Source organism: Diospyros lotus, chromosome 5, assembly GCF_014633365.1.
Source record: "Diospyros lotus cultivar Yz01 chromosome 5, ASM1463336v1, whole genome shotgun sequence".
NCBI classification, from domain to species: Eukaryota; Viridiplantae; Streptophyta; class Magnoliopsida; order Ericales; family Ebenaceae; genus Diospyros; species Diospyros lotus.
Genome location: NC_068342.1, coordinates 40,433,803 through 40,453,604, shown reverse-complemented (window position 1 = coordinate 40,453,604; position 19,802 = coordinate 40,433,803). Strand labels below are relative to the sequence as shown.

At 34.6% G+C, this 19,802-nt stretch overlaps 2 protein-coding genes across 2 annotated transcripts; both read right to left on the bottom strand.

Moving 5' to 3' along the window:
- Nucleotides 1–5,184: 5,184 nt before the first annotated feature.
- On the bottom strand, nucleotides 5,185–5,916 carry LOC127802007 (pathogenesis-related protein 1B-like). Its single transcript, XM_052337623.1, has one exon. The coding sequence runs from the start codon at nucleotides 5,836–5,838 to the stop codon at nucleotides 5,323–5,325; it is 516 nt and encodes a 171-aa protein (XP_052193583.1). The 5' UTR covers nucleotides 5,839–5,916; the 3' UTR covers nucleotides 5,185–5,322.
- On the bottom strand, nucleotides 5,185–19,105 carry LOC127802009 (pathogenesis-related protein 1B-like). Its single transcript, XM_052337625.1, has 2 exons — nucleotides 18,418–19,105; nucleotides 5,185–5,222 (listed from the first exon to the last, which is right to left on the bottom strand). The coding sequence occupies exon 1, from the start codon at nucleotides 19,027–19,029 to the stop codon at nucleotides 18,514–18,516; it is 516 nt and encodes a 171-aa protein (XP_052193585.1). The 5' UTR covers nucleotides 19,030–19,105; the 3' UTR covers nucleotides 5,185–5,222; nucleotides 18,418–18,513.
- Between the last annotated feature and the right edge of the window lie 697 nt (nucleotides 19,106–19,802).

Sequence of the window (19,802 nt, the reverse complement as noted above, 5' to 3'; positions counted from 1 at the left end):
GGGATTGTATGAGGGACCATTGTCCCGGTCACAATTTTGTGACAGAAATTTCAACCCGTCACTAAAACATTTTAGCGATAGATTTCCATCACTAAACCTGTCACAAATTAGTGACAGGTGGATCCCCGTCACAAAACCCGTCACTATTTTACAATTTTCTTGTAGTGATCTTAGCTATTATAGAAATTCCTAATTGCCGATGCAATTGGCAAGAGAAGCAATTAACAAGCACACCCAAAGGGTACTACTGGTCATGCCAAAGGAACATTTTCCAATCATCCCCAATTCTCTACCCAAAGCAAGATCATAGAGCCCTCTTTTACAAGAGAAGTTTTTGCCAGTACCACGGGCAGGCATAAGGAACTCTAAGAAGTTAAAAGCATGCCCCTTTCACCCTATAAGAATGTACCCATTTCACCCATAGGGACTCCTTATCCCTTACAAGCAAATGCCAAATAAGCTTGGTAACCAAGGCTTGGTTCCAAACATAAAGAGGCTTAAGATCAAGCCCCCCCTACTCTTTCGGGCAACAAATCTCACACCAAGTTGGCTTTTATGAGGGTTTGCCTCATTGCCACTCCAAAAAAAATTACAAATAATCTATTCGATCTCATAAATCACCCTTTTCAGGAGAATGAACACAAACGCCTAATACACATAGATGGTGAATAGAACAAACTGATCCAACTACAGACGCCCCCCAAAAGAGATCAACCTACTATGCTAACCATAAATCCTATTCCTTACTTTATCAATGATGGGCTGACAAACCTCGTAAGACAGCTTGGTGGATAACAGAGGCACCCTTAGAAATCTCATGGGAAAATCACCTATACAAAAACTAAAAGCATTAAGAATATTCTCTCTTAAGGATTCGTCCCTACAAGAGATGAAGCAATCATTCTTCAGAGGATTGGCCTTGAGGCCAAATAAAAAAGATAATATCTCCAAGCAAGATTTTAAGATGCTTACCGAAGTAGGGTCACCATGGGAGAACAGGAGAAGATCATCTGTGAACATGACCATCACCATCTGAGTTTGCTATAGCATTTCCAATGGAATTGAAAATTTGGGGACCTCGCATAGTGGCTTACAATACCATGCAAGGTCTGCATCACAAGAACAAAGAGATAAGGGGACAGGGGTGCCTTTGCCTCAAACCCTGACTCCCACAAAAGAAGACATTTAACTGATCGTTAATCTTAATAGAATAACGAGGCATTGTAATACACTAGCGGATCCATCTATAGAATTGGGAGGGGGGAAATTCATTAATTGAAGCACAATTAAGAGAAAATCCTACTCTATTGAGTCATAAGCTTTCGCTAGATGCATCTTTAGCGCATATCAGGAAGGGCCCTTTTGAAGAGGTTATTTAAACCAACTCTTGGGCTAGCGACACATTATCCCTGATCGAACGACTTGGCACAAAGGCAGCTTGAGAACCATCTACCAAGCTAGAGAACACCGGTTTGATCCTATTAGCCAAAATTTTAGTGATGACTTTATACAAGTCGTTACAACAAGAAATATGTCTGAATTAGGATGACATTTCAGGGTGGGGAACCTTAGGAATGAGACTTATAATGGTTGCATTCATTTGCCCCGGAAGGCGATCGAAGGAGAAGAAACTACGCACCGCCTCGATAACATTTGGACCTATAGACCTTCCTGAAGAACTTAATAGGGATCCTATCCTGCCTAAGGGTCTTGTCATCACCCATACTGAAAAGGTTATTTTTAATTTCCCCAGTCAAAACATTTTAGTTATGAGCCCTCTCACTGATCTCTCTCCAAACTCTTAATAATAAAATGGATAGTTTCCTCTTAATGCCGAGAATCTAGACGAGTGCTTTGAGCTATAAGATTTTAGAAATAAGACACTGATTATTTATTATTGTTGTATCATAAATTTTTTAAAACGTATCTGGAGGTGTTTTTAATTGATAAATATAAGTTAACATATGACAAAATTGTTTAAGGAAAAAAATGACACATTCTCCTATAAGTCGAATAGTAAAATGAACATTAGAGAGGTTTTTGACACGGTTCCCAAAGTTTCATCTTGTCTTCTTGCTGCAACATTCCAACATTCCTTATTGGATAGTCTACCGCAACATCTTTGCGAGACAATGGTGCCTTGCGGCAACTGAGTTATCTGCTTGCAACACTTTTCCTCCTTTGCTTGTAGCATTGCGGCACATTTTCTTGTGGCACCCAGATTTTTCTTACGGCACTCTGATTCTTCTTGCGGAAATTCATCGATCCTCGCGGCACAGATTCTTCTAATTTGCTTGCAGCGGCAGTCTGCTTTTCTCTCAGCTCTCATATCCTCATATCCTCTCGGCAAGACTTGTTCCTTGCGACTAGCGGCAACGGGTCTCTTGACAATGGGTCTTGTGGCAACGAGTCTCGCAGCAACGGGTCTCGCGGCAATGGATCTTGCGAGAAGCGCTGCTTTTGACCAGCCACGCAGCCTCAATGGATCTAACGGCAGTCTTCTTCCAGCAATCCAGATGATGGCCACCTCCCTCCTACGCAAGTGCCATGCCGACCCCCCAGCTGCTGCCTTCTGAGTCCTTCACGAGCTGGATGCTGGAAGCCTTCTCCCAGCAACACAAAAATAGAATGTGTATAATTAATTATATTATATTTGCATGATATATAAATCATGTATATTATATTTGCAAGTCATTTCTTCATTTGTGGCAGCATGTGCCAACCACTTTCTCATATAGTATGCATATCCTTACACCATATACATACAAGCAATACCTCAAGGACAAAATGCCGTGTAGGTCCCACGCAATGGATTATTTCCTATGTGCTGCACATGTCTCCCAAATTCCCCCCACGGCTTGATGCATGGAATTTCCAATTGCGTAATATATGTGTACATAATATGATTAATTAGATATATATAACATATATGTAATTAGCTAAGTTAAGGAGGAGGTGTCAATCAAGTTATAAAGCTTTCTAAAGTGCACCTTTAACTCCATTCAATGGAATTAATTCATATCATCATGCACAATAAAGATGTAATCTCTTTTAGAAATATCTAGCTAAATTTAGAGTAATAGATAATATCTAAACGCATTTTTTATCGCCTTGGAATTTCATCAGAGTAGGCCATCTAGGGGCCAAGACTTTGCTCTGGTGGCCCGCCGTAAGGCCCACTTTCTCTTGGAAGACTTCCTAGGCCATTTATTCTTCTGGGGGATTTTTGATCTTGAAGCCATCCGAATTAGCGCAAGGACCACAGTCCTCATGCTTACTATGTGCATGTTCATCCTGGATATTTGGTAAAGAACACTATAAATGGCCCCTCTCTCGACAGAAGAGGTACCTCTTTTCATTGGTTAATTATATCATTTATTTATTGTACTATTTTTTCTCATGTATTGACTTATGTATTGGAAGGTATACGTGAGTGAGGAATTTTCGCGTGTCTTCTAACTTATTCTTGTGAACACAATTATGCCCTGAATACATAAAAGGCTACTCCCAGACGAATTAGTCGGCTACCAAAAATACCCTCGAGGATTTATTCGAGACCCCCGAAGAGATAATAGGAGACTGAAGTTACCCGATGTACATTTTCACAAGTAGATACCTACCATCTGGTCACCTCATTCTGTTGTGGTTCTAACATTCTCGTGTTATAAATTTTTATTGTTATATTTTTGACAATAATAATTATTAAGTGTGCTTGAGCTCAATTCATTTATGAGCTGAACTTGTAAATGGGTGTTAGAGTCTTTATAACATTCTTTCATATTCGAAGATGACTTGTTTATTAAATGAACTTTAAAATCTTGTTTATTTTCAGTTAATTAATAACACAAATATAAATGAATTAAAATTGAATTTATTGACCAATTATTCGACCCCTCTTGTTTTGAATAAAGAAAAAAAAAAAAAAAACTACCACGGCTTGAGACAATCTTATACAAGTAGGAGGCCAAGCATCCCACCAAGAGTGGTGGGATAATTGGCCTCCTCCTTTAATTATTATCTGTGTAACACGATTTACTCTTAATATATATATATATATATATTTATAGAGCTCATTTTGGAGTAGTTTTATTTTTTCAAATAAGAAATTTAGAGATCGTTCAGTTATAACAAATATTTTCTAATATTTAACTCCAATTTTTTAAATAAATATGCTCTATGAATTTATGTTTTAAAAAATAATAGCATTCTTTTTAAGAAAATTTAGAAAATATATTTTTTTATATTTTTCAATTCATAATATAAAATAAAAAAATGGAAAATTGAGTTTTTATATATTACCTATAAAATAAAAATATTGTGTTTTTTTTTTTTTTTTTTTTTCAATTCATAGTAACTGAACAAGCGATTAATTTTTTAAAGTCTGGAGAAAAATTTGCTCTAAAGAAAAGTTCAAATGATTAATTTTTTTTTATTAATTTTCTATATCAATTGAGAGTGTAAGTATGTATTTTTCAAGATTCCTTAATTATTTTGGTTCATACGTTAAAAATCGAGAGGGAAGAAGTTCCCATAAAATTCTTGTCAATAGCTCAATCAATTACTTTTTCGGAATGCTATATACAAAAAAAACCTACTTGATTTTAGTAATGAATTTTTTTTTATTGATTTGATTATTTCATTAGATACGGGATTCATATTAAAAATAATAAGAAATCTAAAAATTAGAACTATAAGAGTAGTAGTTCTCTTTCTATATATTATTTTAGATTGATTGGAACAAATAAATGTCACAAAGAAATAGAATGGGGGTGTTAATGATTTAAACTTATCATCTAAAAGAGTTAGCCTACCCTACCCTACCCCTCCATTTCTCAAGGATTGGGATGGGCACAAGGGTATGGTTCCCCTTGGATAGGGACTGCCTTTCTTGCCATTTTAGTGTAATTGTTTAGTTTCTTATTAGTTGAAGGCTTGTGCTTCCTCATATTTTTGTTTTTTTTTTTTAATTTTTTGTATAAGAATTGCATTAAAAGAAAATATCATAGAAGCGTTTACAACTACAAGAAAAGACATATCTTGAGCTTCACAACAAAAGACCAAGCTGAAAGATCTAAGAATACTCATATTTTTGTTAGTTTGGCTTCGATCATCATGTCTTTATAGAAGACATATATAGCTATATATTATGCATGAAAGATAACTGAAAATACGAACACAAAGGGGTGTTGAAAGATTCAAACCAAAGTAAGGTGGGCTGCCACCTTGCGGACGATTCAAATCTTATTTATCATATATAGGAACTAACATGCATATATATATATATATATATATATGCAGATGTTGAAACAGAAGCAAGCATATCTAGTATGGGGATTGGCCATTAACATTGCCGGGGGGATTATAGTTGCAAGTGATGAACCACCAGCCATTACTGCACTGAACCCTAGCACAGCCAAGGCTAACTGAGTTCCGCCACACAACCTGTGTATAGTGCCCGCACACCTGACCCTGAGCGCAAGAATTTGAGGCGTGATCGTAGTAGGCCTTCTCCGAGACCCAAGAATTCACTGCGTCGGTGGCGGTCCACTCTTTGCCGTAACCAGAGAAGAGGTTCTCGCCGTATGGTCCATTGGAGTGCATCATGGCGCAGTCGCCGGCCCTTTGGTTGGCGTAGTTTAGGGCATAAGCGGCGACAGTGTCGTCCCATACCAAACCTCCCACGCCCACCTCGGAGCGAGCCATGTTGTGGGCGTCAAGGTACTCTTGTTGGGTGTTTTGGGCATGAGAGGTGTGGGGCTTTGCTAGGATGATGATGAAACAAAGGATGAGAGACACCATCGAGATTTCGTGCATTGCTCTTTTGGGCTTCAATCCCATTTTTTTCGTTCGATCTCTACCCTAATTTGCAGAAGCCTAATTAGGGTTGTTGTGAACGATGATCATAGATGATGGTAATCAAGGAATTTATAGGGAAATTGTGTGGAAAAAAGTATGTGGAAATAATTTCAAGATTAGTGCTTTTCATGCAAGTCACTTTTGAAAATGACGACCCATAAAATCAAGTCTATGAAAATGACGACTCCCTAACTTTTTGGCACACCTTATAAATTACGTGTATCATAAAAATTTATATATGAGTTCATCTCAAAAAGACTTCCATCTATCTTGGTCAATATCTAATTAACTTCACATTCGTAGTCTTCTTAGAGCTGTCTTAAATATGTTTCATGCATGAACTTGAGACCACTTAACTTCTATAGCAATTTTTAGTGGGAAACCCATATATAGTGCTACAAGTAATCCAAAACTATCACCATATTATCTGCGGTTTTTTGTGGAAAATTATTGGAACTATATGTATAAAATTCAAAGGTACTAAAAGAATATTCAAGAAAATGCAGAAAATTCAATGGTGATTAGTTCTTGTCATGCAAGTACTTTAGAAAATTTAGACTAGGCCTAAGTCACGAGACCAAGCTTAGAAAAAAAAAGATGAACTGCAAGCATCTCAAGTCGTGTTAAAAAACATAAACACAGTCAAATTCTAAACTCTAAATATAACCAAACTGCCAAATATGAAAAAAAAAAACCCAACAAAAATATCAAGAAAGTACAAATTTGAAACTATCAATCGATGAACCTAATCTCATATATACACAACAAACATAGGGAAAATTAGTATTAGTATTATTATTATTATTATGATAATTGGTAAAGTTATAATTAAAGTTAAATGTTGCTGTTAGAACAGTCGTACGTCAATACCAATCTTATTCCAATTAGTTGTTACGCTGTTATACTTACAATCATTGTACTTTTCTGTCTACTTGGTCTCCACATAATAAGTAATCAATAATATTGTGTATGTATATATATATATATATGTGTGTGTGTGTGCATATTAATTCTGCCCAACAAAATATCTTATTCAATTGAAAATTAAGAGATTTTTTCGATATAATCCCCCCATGCTTATCGCGAGGCTACTCATTCCACTAATTTCTCTCAAACATGACAATGTAAGTAATTTAATAAATTTACTAAAGGCCAAATCTATATTTTTGTCCCTCTATTTTAAGTTATTTTTGTGTGATACATTTCTAATCATGTATATTTAAGTTAATTTAATTTTAATATTTTGATATTTTTTTCGTATGATAATTCAATTTTTTTGTTATTTTAATTATACTCTTTTATCTATATTTTTGAGTCAATTTAATCCCTGTACTTTGACGTGTAAAAAAAAAAATATAAAGTGAGATGAATTAATTTAATCTTTTTTTTCTTACATGTCAAAGTACAAGAGTTAAATTAACTCAAAAATACTAGTAGGTGTAGTTGAAATAATAAAAAATTCAGCCACCACAAGAAAAAAAAAAAGTCAAAAGTACAGGAGATTAAATTGACTCCAAAATGCAGGTATATAGGTGTAATCAAAATAACGAAAAATTTTAAAAATTACACAAAAAAGATCAAATTATATGAGTTAAATTGATTAAAAAATACAAATATAGGAGTGTAATTGAAACAACGAAAAATTTAAATAATTAAATAAAAAAATATGTATAAAAGTATACAAATAAAAATATAAATTTGAGCATTTATTCAATGCACACTTAAACCGATACTACACGATGTTTGAATTTTAACCAACACAAAAGCAATAAAGAAGATTCGACGCTGATTATGGTGACCATGACCATATGCAAATGGCTAATTTTTCCACAACGACTTGGAAGTCTTGCTTTGCTTTGCATTGCTTTGCATGTGGACATGTCCAAAAGCCGCCAAAGATCGAAAATTAACAATTTAGGGTTCGTTTTATTGACTTTCCGCTTTAATAGTTAAGACGAAAACAAAAAACTGAAAACCAAATTGCAGTCAAACAAGTCTTTTAAGTCATTTCTTTTGAGATATTTTTTTTATAAAATTTGTGTAAAATGAAACGATAGCAATAATAATTTTATAATTTTATAACACGTTTAACAGGTGACACAATATGACCCGTTTAAATTAAATGGGTTAAACAGGTTAACAGGTGACATGACGCGATACGACACGTTTAGTTAAAGGAGTCGTGTCGTGTTACACGTTTAATAAACGTGTCGTGTTCGGGTTTAAGGAATTTGACACGATTATTAAACGGGTCGTGTTCGGGTTAACCTGATATGTGTTATACGTGTGTCTCGACACGATACGATTACGACCCGCCAACACGAATTGCCACCCCTATAAATTATGATAGGACATACTCTAAACAACCACAAAAAAACTAAACAAACTAGGAAAAAAATTACTAAAGAATAACTTTGAAAACAAAGCTAACTTGTCAACATGTTCATGTTAAAATATATAAAAGACTGGCACCATCAAGTTGAGTCTGTAATCATCGGTCCTGAATCATTGGAACCTTTTTGAGGTTTTTTTTTTTTTTTTCCTCTATTTCTTTGATTGAGACTTGGATTTAATAGGAACATATCCCTATCTATTTGTCTTAGCAGATGCAGAAACCTCATTTTCTGCGTGATCACGTTTACTTTTATTTTCAATATCCATCTCTTACCCATCATCACATCTTCCTTCTAAAGGAAAATTCAAATTCCTATCTAGGAAAAGGGTTGTCTATTTCCTCCCCATAAGAGAGCAAAACCTATTCTCCATCAACAACCCCATCATAGTTGGCTTAACAAAAATAGATTTGGAGACAATTTCATCCAAAAAATAGACTCATTAGCAGAGTCTTTCCTATCAGGAAAATGCTTGAGAGTTAAACAGCCTTACCGACAGGCTTACAGAAAGGGGACAAAAAGACAAAGTTGCCCCATTCTCTTCTCTCCCTGCTCTGTTCTCTCCTCTTGCTTCCCATGGTCGTTGCCTTGACGCTGCTTTGCCTTATCGCCGCACCTCATTGCCATGCCACTACTGTCTCACCTCGCCTCGACTTCGTCACCAGACATGACGAAGAGCATGACTTTGAAGTGATGACTTGAAATAGATGGTAATTAAATATAATAATTTAATTATATTATTATTATTATTATTATTATTATTATTATTATGAGTATATGTGGTGTGATATTTCTAGCTACATGAGCATTACGAACACGCACACACAGATTGGTGGTGGTAAATGTTAGTCTTTTAATTTTGTGTTTTGTAATAAATTGATCACTATATTTTAATTTTTATTATTATAGTTTTTGATATACAAAAACATCAAAATAGTATCTTTTTAATATTTTCAAAATATTTCTTACCACAAACTAAGAAATATCAAAAAAATATTTTCAAACTATTTCTATAATTTTAAAAACGTTTTAGGTCCGTTTCATAATATTAAAAAATATTAAAAATACATTTTTGGATCAATTCACTCTCTGTTGTTGTCCCAACGATTACACTAGAGAGAAAAATAATTTATGTTTATATTTACTTGAATGGATGATGTAATTTATATTTATATTTATATTTATATTTAATTAATTAATTATTTTTTATAATTTTTTATTTTAAAAATTATATTTACAATAAAGCTGCTATATTTTTTATTTAAACATCTTCCCCAAGTTGTCATTTCCAACTTTTTTGAAAAAAATTATTTATTTATTTTCTTTTTGTATCGTATCTATTTCTCTTTTTTGTTTCTATACAAACCTAGATTATAGCCACTAAACATTGATTTTTGTTAAAATTTGGTTCATCTTTCGACTTTTGTCAAATTCTGTTAATGCAAATTAACTTGACATATTAATATAACTTTAAAGATCACTTGATTATGGGACTATGGTTAATTTTAATATTAAGTGATTTTAGGAATTATAGAAATTCCTAATTGCCGATGCAATGGGCAAGAGAAGCGATTAACGAGCACATCCAAAGGGTGCTACTGGTCATGCCAAAGGAACATTTTCCAATCATCCCCAATTCTCCACCCAAAGCAGGACTCATTTCACCCATAGGGACTCCTTATCCCTTACAAGCAAATGCCAAATAATCTTGATAACCAAGGCTTGGTTCCAAACATAAAAAAGCTTAAGATCGAGGCCCCCCTACTCTTTCGAGCAACAAATCTCACACCAAGCTGGCTTTTATGGGGGTTCACCTCATTGCCACTCTAGAAGAAATTACAAATAATCTGCTCGATCTCATAAATCACCTTTTTCAGGTGGATGAACCCAAATGCCTAATACACATAGATGGTGGATAGAACAAACTGAGCCAACTACAGACGCCCCCTAAAGGAGAGCAACCTATTACGCCAACCATAAATCCTATTCCTTACTTTATCAATGATGGGCTGACAAATCCTGTAAGACAGCTTGGTGGATAGCAGAGGCACCCTTAGAAATCTCATGGGCAAATCACCTATACAAAAACCATAAGCATTAAGAATATTCTCTCTCAAGGATTTGTCCCTACAAGAGATGAAGCAATCACTTTCAGAAGATTGGCCTTGAGGCCAGTTAAAGAAGATAATATCTCCAAGCAAGATTTTAAGATGCTTACAGAAGTAGGGTCACCATGGGAGAACAAGAGAAGATCATCTGTGAACATGAGCATCGCCATCTAAGTTTGCTAGCATTTCCAATGGAATTGAAAATCTGGGGACCTCGCGTAGTGGCTCATGATACCATGCAAGGTCTGCATCACAAGAACAAAGAGATAAGGGAACAGAGGTGCCTTTGCCTCAAACCCTGATTCCCACGAAAGAAGACATTTAACTGACCGTTAATCTTAACAAAATAACGAGGCATCGTAATACATTAGCGGATTTAGCTATAGAATTGGGAGGGGGAAATTCATTAATTGAAGCACAATTATGAGGAAATCCTACTCTATTGAGTCATAAGCTTTCGCTAGATCCACCTTTAGCGCACATCAAAAAGCACTACAAGAATTTGAGAGATTTACTCAAACATAAATTACCCACACATATTATACGCAGGTATTTATCCACACATAATGTTAATATGTGTGGGTGATTAAATTAGACAAATTAGTTACATTATCCACATTTATTATGTGGGTAAATTGATATACCCACACTTATTTTGGCGAAAAAAATTCCCTCCATTTTCAGAGGTTGGTGGGATAATTCTCGATAAAATTTTATCTGATGTGGCATTTTTTTGGGATTATATTACCCACACATATTAATAAATGTTACGCATGTGTGGGTAATTATTTAAAAATTTACCCACACATAAGTACAAATGTTATATATATGTGGGTATTCACGTATTAGCTGATGTAGCAGTTTTTTTAGATTATATTGCCCTCACATATTAATAACTGTTACGTATGTGTGAGTAATTATTTTTAAACTTACCCACCCATAAGTTACCCACACATAATCATAATATGTGAGGGTGGTTAAATAAGTCAAACTCGTTACATTATCCATATTTATTATATGTGGGTAAATTGATATACCTATACTTATTTTGGCAAAAAAAATTCCCTCTACTTTCAGAGGTTGGTGGGATAATTTTTCGATAAAATTTTAGCTAATATGGCAATTATTTTGGATTATATTATCTACACATTAAAAAATGTTACGCATGTGTGGGTAATTGTTTATAAGCTTACCCACACATAATTACAAATGTTATATTTGTGTGAGTATCCATGTATTAGCTGATGTGGCACTTTTTTGGATTATATTATCCACACATATTAATAAATGTTTAGTATGTGTGGGTAATTATTTATAAATTTACCCACACATAATTACAAATGCTAGATATGCGTAGGTATTCACGTATTTATGATTTTATATTTAAATTATAAAATTACATCGTTTTAATTTTTAAATTTAAAATAATTTATTTTTTATTTTATTTACAAATACAAATAATAAACCTAAAACTAAATCTCTACACTAAAATTTCCCCTTCCCTAAAATTAAAAATTACACTCATCAAGCTCTTTTGCTCATCTCTAAAATTCCTAAAACTTTAACAAATACATGGTACCATTAATCTCATAAAAATTTTCTATAGGGATAGAGACAAAGTTGCGAAGCTCTCGACATTTTCTTGTCCTTTGCAACGTTTCTCATACCGATTATCTTCTCTATTTTCTCTGATTTTTTTTGTGTTTAAGGGTTATAGGTACAGTTTTTTCTTATTGAATTTATTTTCATTAATTCTAATTAGAAAATAATTATTAAGATTTAACTAACACTATTATAAGCAATTCCTAATATAATTCTGTAAATTAACGAATATAATTATTTGATGCTTTTATTATTACGTAATAACAAAAGCATCAAATTTGTACTTCAAAGTAGGAAGAAAAAACCTATTGTTGCCCCCATTACATCAGATTCTTGCATGGCTATTAGTGGGCGAAGGGGTAGGGGTGCACGAAGAGGAGGATGAGTTGGCGAACGAACAAAGCCTGTTGTTGCCCCCATTACATCATATTCTAGTTTGTTCCATTTAGATTTATTATTGATTTCATTATTTTTCCAACAGTTGTCTTTTGTACTTACATGCATATTCATTTTTATATAGGAGGACATGTTGGAGGATAGATAGAGCCTATTGTTGCTCCCACAGCATCACATTCTGGTTTGTTGCATTTAGATTTATAGCTAATTTCATTATTTTTCCAACATTTATCTTTGGTGCTTACATACATATTCATTTTTATACAAGAGGACATGTTGGAAGACAGACAGAGCCTATTGTTGCCCCCATTAGATCTCCGTCAATGAAGCCTATTACAATCACATCTCCATCAGTTGTCGCACATTCTGGTTTGTTAACTATCACAATCTGATTTGCTGCATTTAGATGTATTGTTGATTCTATTATGAGTTTATTTTCTTATAATGTTAGGTTTCATATAATAAATTTCCAAGTATAACAAAGTCAGTTTCTATTTCTAAGAAATTAATATTTGAGTTATGATTAAACTAAAGTATAACAAAGTCAGAATTCAATCAGTTTCTGTGTCTAACATCTTTAGCTGCAGATGTGGATATGGATGCACCTGAAGGTTCAAATGTACGCAGGAGTACTTATGGACAACGTGCTCAGAAGGTGAAGAAACATGCTAAGGGAAGATTAACTGTGGAGTTCAATTTTACTCTTAAGCAAGCTATTTGTGACAATGCAGAGATGTTTAATAATGAAATTGGATACATTGTACGTAAGAATTGTAGTTTTCAATATAAGGATTGGAGATGTGTACCTTCAACAGTTAGGGTACCGCTTCGTCACAAACTTCTTGTAAGTAAATCACCATTTTATTACTTTTACTTTGTATATTTATGTGTTTTCTTATTGCTAACATTATATGACTTCTTTTCTTTTTTAAACTATTTTTGATATCAACATTGAGGATAAGAATGTCCAAAAGGTCATCGACAAACAAATGCAACGAGCTTGGAGAGGCCACAAATATAAGCTACATGCTTACTTCAAAGAAATTAGAGGAGAGAAAGATCCAATTAAGGCCAAGAGTAAGCGCCATGAGGAAGTGAGCCAAGAGGATTGAGATTACCTTTGTGATATTTGGACAAATCCTATTTTTATGGTAATGCTTATAACTGTTTTTTAGGATTCCTTTTTCTTATTAATGAAAAAATATATATTTATTAGTGAATTGTTAATTTTTAAAAGAACGAGCATAGAAGAATGCCGACTCTCGTGCAAAATGAAAGTGGGAATCTAAAAATGGTTCAAGAAGTATAGCGCGTCATCACGTTGTTCGTGGAGTTAACTTGGATGGCCCGACATGACATATTGAGACTTGGCATCTTTGAAATTAGCATTTCGAACACGGTTGGTCGTCTCCAGAGTTAGAGGCTAAATATGTAAGTATATTATTTTTACTCTGGATTAGGGGAGGAAAAAACTCAAATCAGGGAAGATTGGTTTGCATAGTTTTATTTTTATTAATTGAAGAGCTTGTGTTGGGTATCTTGTGAAAAGTATTGGGTTCAATCAAGGATAAGTGTTTTGTAGGAGTAAAGAAAGTTATAAAAATGAAAAAGGAATGGAGTAATGCACTGGAAAATGTCTTTTTCATGATGTAGTTAATGCACTGGGAATTTTTTTTTTTTTGGGATCAAATTGATCTTAAAACTTGCATTTTCGTTTCTTTTCTAGTTTTTCTTCGTATTTTTGCCATGTTTTTTGAAATGTGGGGGGAGTTGATATGTAAAGGGATTGATTAGTTTTTCTTTGTAATTCTGAATGAATTTGAACAATATAGAATTTCATCATATTGTGGAGATCTAGTTGTTGCTAGTTGTTACTTAAGTAGAAAGCATTTGTTGGATTTTCCATTATATTTCTTTGTCAGTGGTATGAATAGCATTGAGTGGGTATGCTTGTGAAAAATCATGGCCGATTTTGACGATTCAACTGTTTTATATTGGCATAATTGATACTATATTTTTTTACAGGAACAAATGATGCAATTGAGGCGAGATAATCCTCCAGATAAAATGACTGATAAGGATATCTTAGAAAAAGTTCTTGGACGACAATCTGTTCGCTTGTTTGGTTGGGGGCGATCTCCTAGTACTTCTGGGACAACATGCACTAGTGAGAAGTCTAGTCGTCCAATTTACAAATAATTGGTTGATGATTTGAACTAGTACAAGTCTCTTTTTCAAGAGCTCCAGGGAGACGTGAACATGTTACGACAAGTATTGATTGAAAAGAATATTATGCCTCATCCGTCTACTACACATGTACAATCGGATCATAGTTCAGGACGATGTCGCCTCAATCCATCTCGCCTCGACTCATCTAGCTCTAGCCCTTCACTCCATTCTACTGAAGAGAAGTTTGATGACGAGATTTAATAATTTGTTTTATGCTTTTTTTTCAAGAATGTTTGAACTTTTTAGGTGACTTCATGATTTTATGCTTATTTTGTGACTTTATGACTTTTTATGTGCGTATATGTTTGAACAAAATTGTAATAGATGATTTTTTATTTTGTGACTTTTTATGTGCAATAATTGAAATTTTAAATATAATATTTTAGCTTTGTCCACACATAATATGTTTTTTAGTCACACATGGAAATTATCCTTTTATACAGAAATTATTTTTATATTATTACCCACACATAATATGTTTGTTACCCACATTATATTTTTTTTAGCTACATATTCAAAATCTTTTTAAATTATTACCCGCACAAAATATTTTTGTTACCTACATATAACGTTTTTACTCACACATAAAAAAATTATTTTTAATATTATTACCCACATATAATCTTAACTTTACCTACACATAAACAAATACATGTGTCATGCCATATCATCATCCAATTAAAGTCACATCATCAGTCACGTTATTAACTACATCACAATTACAACTTCCTAACATAAAAATACCTACACATACAAAAATATTTACCTACACATATATGTGTGGGTAATATATTAAGATTTATCCACACATGAATATATGTGTGGGTAAAAGTTATTTTCTAATCCCTATTTACCCACACATCTTGATATTTGCATTATGTGTGAAGAAAAATTATAATTGACACATAAAGTGATTTTTACCCATATTTACGTGTGTGGGTAAATCCCTCAATTTCTTGTAGTGAAGGGCCCTTATGAAGAGGATATTTAAATCAACTCTTGGGCTAGCAACACATTATCCCTGATCGAATGACTTGGCACAAAGGCAGCTTGAGAACCATCTACCAAGCTAGAGAACACCGGTTTGATCCTATTAGCCAAAATTTTAGTGATGACTTTATGTAAGATGTTATAACAAGAAATATGTCTGAATTGGGACGACATTTCAGGGTGGAGAATCTTAGAAATGAGACTAATGGTTACATTCATTTGCCCCATAAGGCGACCGAAGGAGAAGAAACTACGCATCGTCTCCACAACATTTAGACCTATAGACCTTCCTAAAGAACTTAATAGGGAACCTATCCAGCCTAGGGGCCTTGTCATCACCCATACTGAAGAGGGCGTTCTTAATTTCCTCAGTCAAAACTTTAGTAACGAGCCCTCCCACTAATCCATCTTCAAACTCTTAATAATAAAATGGGTAGTTTCCTCTTAATGCATAGGAGCTAGACGAGTGTTTTGAGCTATAAGATTTTAGAAATAACACTTGTTGGATAGTTTACCGCAACATCTTTGCGAGACAATGGTGCCTTGCGGCAACTGAGTTATCTCCTTGCAACACTTTTCCTCCTTTGCTTGTAGCATTGCGCGGCACATTTTCTTGTGGCACCCAGATTTTTCTTACGGCACTCTGATTCTTCTTGCGGAAATTCATCGATCCTCGCGGCACAGATTCTTCTAATTTGTTTGCTGCGGCAGTCTGCTTTTCTCTCAGCGCTCATATCCTCATATCCTCTCGGCAAGACTTGTTCCTTGCGACTTGCGGCAACGGGTCTCTCGACAATGGGTCTTGTGGCAACGAGTCTCGCAGCAACGGGTCTCGCGGCAATCGATCTTGCGAGAAGCGCTGCTTTTGACCAGCCACGCAGCCGCAATGGATCTAACGGCAGTCTTCTTCCAGCAATCCAGATGATGGCCACCTCCCTCCTACGCAAGTGCCATGCGGACCCCCCCAGCTGCTGCCTTCTGAGTCCTTCACGAGCTGGATGCTGGAAGCCTTCTTCCAGCAACACAAAAATAGAATGTGTATAATTAATTATATTATATTTGCATGATATATAAATCATGTATATTATATTTGCAAGTCATTTCTTCAATTGTGGCAGCATGTGCCAACCACTTTCTCATGTAGTATGCATATCCTTACACAATATACATACAGGCAATACCACAAGGACAAAATGCCGTGTAGGTCCCACGCAATGGATTATTTCCATTGTGCTGCACATGTCTCCCAAATTCCACCCACGGCGTGATGCATGGAATTTCCAATTGCATAATATATGTGTACATAATATGATTAATTAGATATATATAATATATATGTAATTAGCTAAGTTAAGGAGGAGGTGTCAATAAAGTTATAAGGCTTTCTAACCTACACCTTAACTCCACTCAAAGGAATTAATTCATATGATGCACAACACAGATCTAATCTCTTTTTAGAAATATTACGCTAAATTTAGAGTAATAGATAATATTTAAAAGCACTTTTTATCACCTTGAAATTTCACTACAGGTCATCTAGGGGCCAAGACTTTGTTCTGGTGGCCCGTCGTAAGGCTCACATTCTCCTGAAAGACTCCCTAAGCCATTTAGTTCTCTGAGAGATACTTGATCTTGAACCCATCCTAATTAGCCCAAGGATCACAATCCTCATGCTCAGTGTGTGCATGTTCATCTCGAATATTTGGTAAAGAACACTATAAATGACCCTTCTTTCGACGGAAGAGGTATCTCTTTATATTCGTTAATTACATCTTTTATTTATTGTACTATTTTTCCACACGTATTGACTTAGATATCGAAAGGCATACACGAGGGAAGAATCTCTACGTGCCTTTTAACTCGTTCTTGTGAATGCAGTTATGCCTCTAATACATAGGAGGCTACTCTCGGATGTACATTTTCACAGGTAGATACCTGTCATCTGTTCACCTCGTTCTGTCGCGGCTCCAAGATTCCTATGTCATAAATTTTTATTGTTATATTTTTAGTAATAATAATTATTAAGTGTGCTTGAGCTCAATTCATTTGTGAGCTGAACTTGTAAATGGGTGTTCGAGTCTTTATAACATTCTTTCATATTCGAAGACAACTTATTTATTAAATGAACTTTAAAATCTTGTTTATTTTTAATTAATTAATAACACAAATATAAATGACCTAAAATTAAATTTATTGACCAATTATTCGACCCCTCTTGTTTTGAATAATGAAAAAAAAAAAAAAAACTATCGCGGCTTGAGACAATCTTATACAATCCTTTAATTATTATCCGTGTAACACGATTTACTCTTTTTAATATATATATATATATATATTTATAGAGCTCATTTTGGAGTAGTTTTATTTTTTCAAATAAAAAACTTAGAGATCGTTCAGTTATAAAAAATATTTTCTAATATTCAACTCCAAGCTGAAAGATCTAAGAAAATACTCATTTTTTTTGGTTTGGCTTCGATCATCATGTCTTTATAGAAGACATATATAGCTATTATGCATGAAAGATAACTGAAAATACGAACACAAAGGGGTGTTGAAAGATTCAAACCAAAGTAAGGTGGGCTGCCACCTTGGGGACGATTCAAATCTTATTTATCATATATAGGAACTAACATGCATACGTATATATATATGCAGATGTTGAAACAGAAGCAATCATATCTAGTATGGGGATTGTCCATTAACATTGCCGGGGGGATTATAGTTGCAAGTGATGAACCACCAGCCATTACTGCACTGAACCCTATAACACAGCCAAGGCTAAATGAAAATACGAACACAAAGGGGTGTTGAAGGATTCAAACCAAAGTAAGGTGGGCTGCCACCTTGGGGACGATTCAAATCTTATTTATCATATATAGGAACTAACATGCATATATATATATATATATATGCAGATGTTGAAACAGAAGCAAGCATATCTAGTATGGGGATTGGCCATCAACATTGCCGGGGGGATTATAGTTGCAAGTGATGAACCACCCGCCATTACTGCACTGAACCCTAGCACAGCCAAGGCTAACTGAGTTCCGCCACACAACCTGAGTATAGTGCCCGCACATCTGATCCTGAACGCAAGAATTTGAGGCGTGATCGTAGTAGGCCTTTTCCGATACCCAATCATTCACTGCGTCGGTGGCGGTCCACTCTTTGCCGCTACCAGAGAAGATGTTCTCGCCGTAGGGTCCATTGGAGTGCATCAAGGCGCAGTCTCCGGCCCTTTGGTTAGCGTAGTCTAGGGCATAAGCGGCGACAGTGTCGTCCCATACCATGCCTCCCACGCCCACCTCGGAGCGAGCCATGTTGTGGGCGTCAAGGTACTCTTGTTGGGTGTTTTGGGCATGAGAGGTGTGGGAATTTGCTAGGATGATGATGAAACTATGGATGAGAGAAACCATCGAGATTTCGTGCATTGCTCTTTTAGGGTTCAACCCCATTTTTTTTCGTTCGATCTCTACCCTAATTTGCAGAAGCCTAATTAGGGTTGTTGTGAGCGATGATCATAGATGATGGTAATCAAGGAATTTATAGGGAAATTGTGTGGAAAAAAGTGCTTGTCATGCAATTCACTTTTGAAAATGATGACCCATAAAATCAAAGTCTATAAAAATGACGACCCGCTAGCTTTTACGTACACCCTATAAATTACGTGTATCATAAAAATTTATATATGAATTTATCTCAAAAAGACTTCCATCTATCTTGGTCAATATCTAATTAACTTCACATTAGTAGTCTTCTTAGAGCTGTCTTAAATATGTTTCATGCATGAACTTGAGACCACTTAACTTCTATAACAATTTTTAGTGGGAACCCACATATTGGTCTACAAGTAATCCAAAACTATCACCATATTATCTGCGGTTTTTTGTGGAAAATTATTGGAACTATATGTATAAAATTCAAAGATACTAAAAGAATATTCAAGAAATATTTCTAAAACTCAACTATATAATACTATGTCCCCTAGCAGCCTAGGGCCCATGCCCATTTTTAGCTAGGGGACATGCCCTTTTTAATTTTTAATTTTTAAATAAATTAATAAAATAAAATTAATTAAAATAATAAATTTAGAAATTAAGAGATGTTAGGGCAATGTCTATTTTAAACCATTATAAATTTTTAATTAATCTCAATCTTTCACATTTCTTTTATCAATAATTAATCTCATGAGTATCAATATAATTTTTAATTAATCTCAATCTCCCAC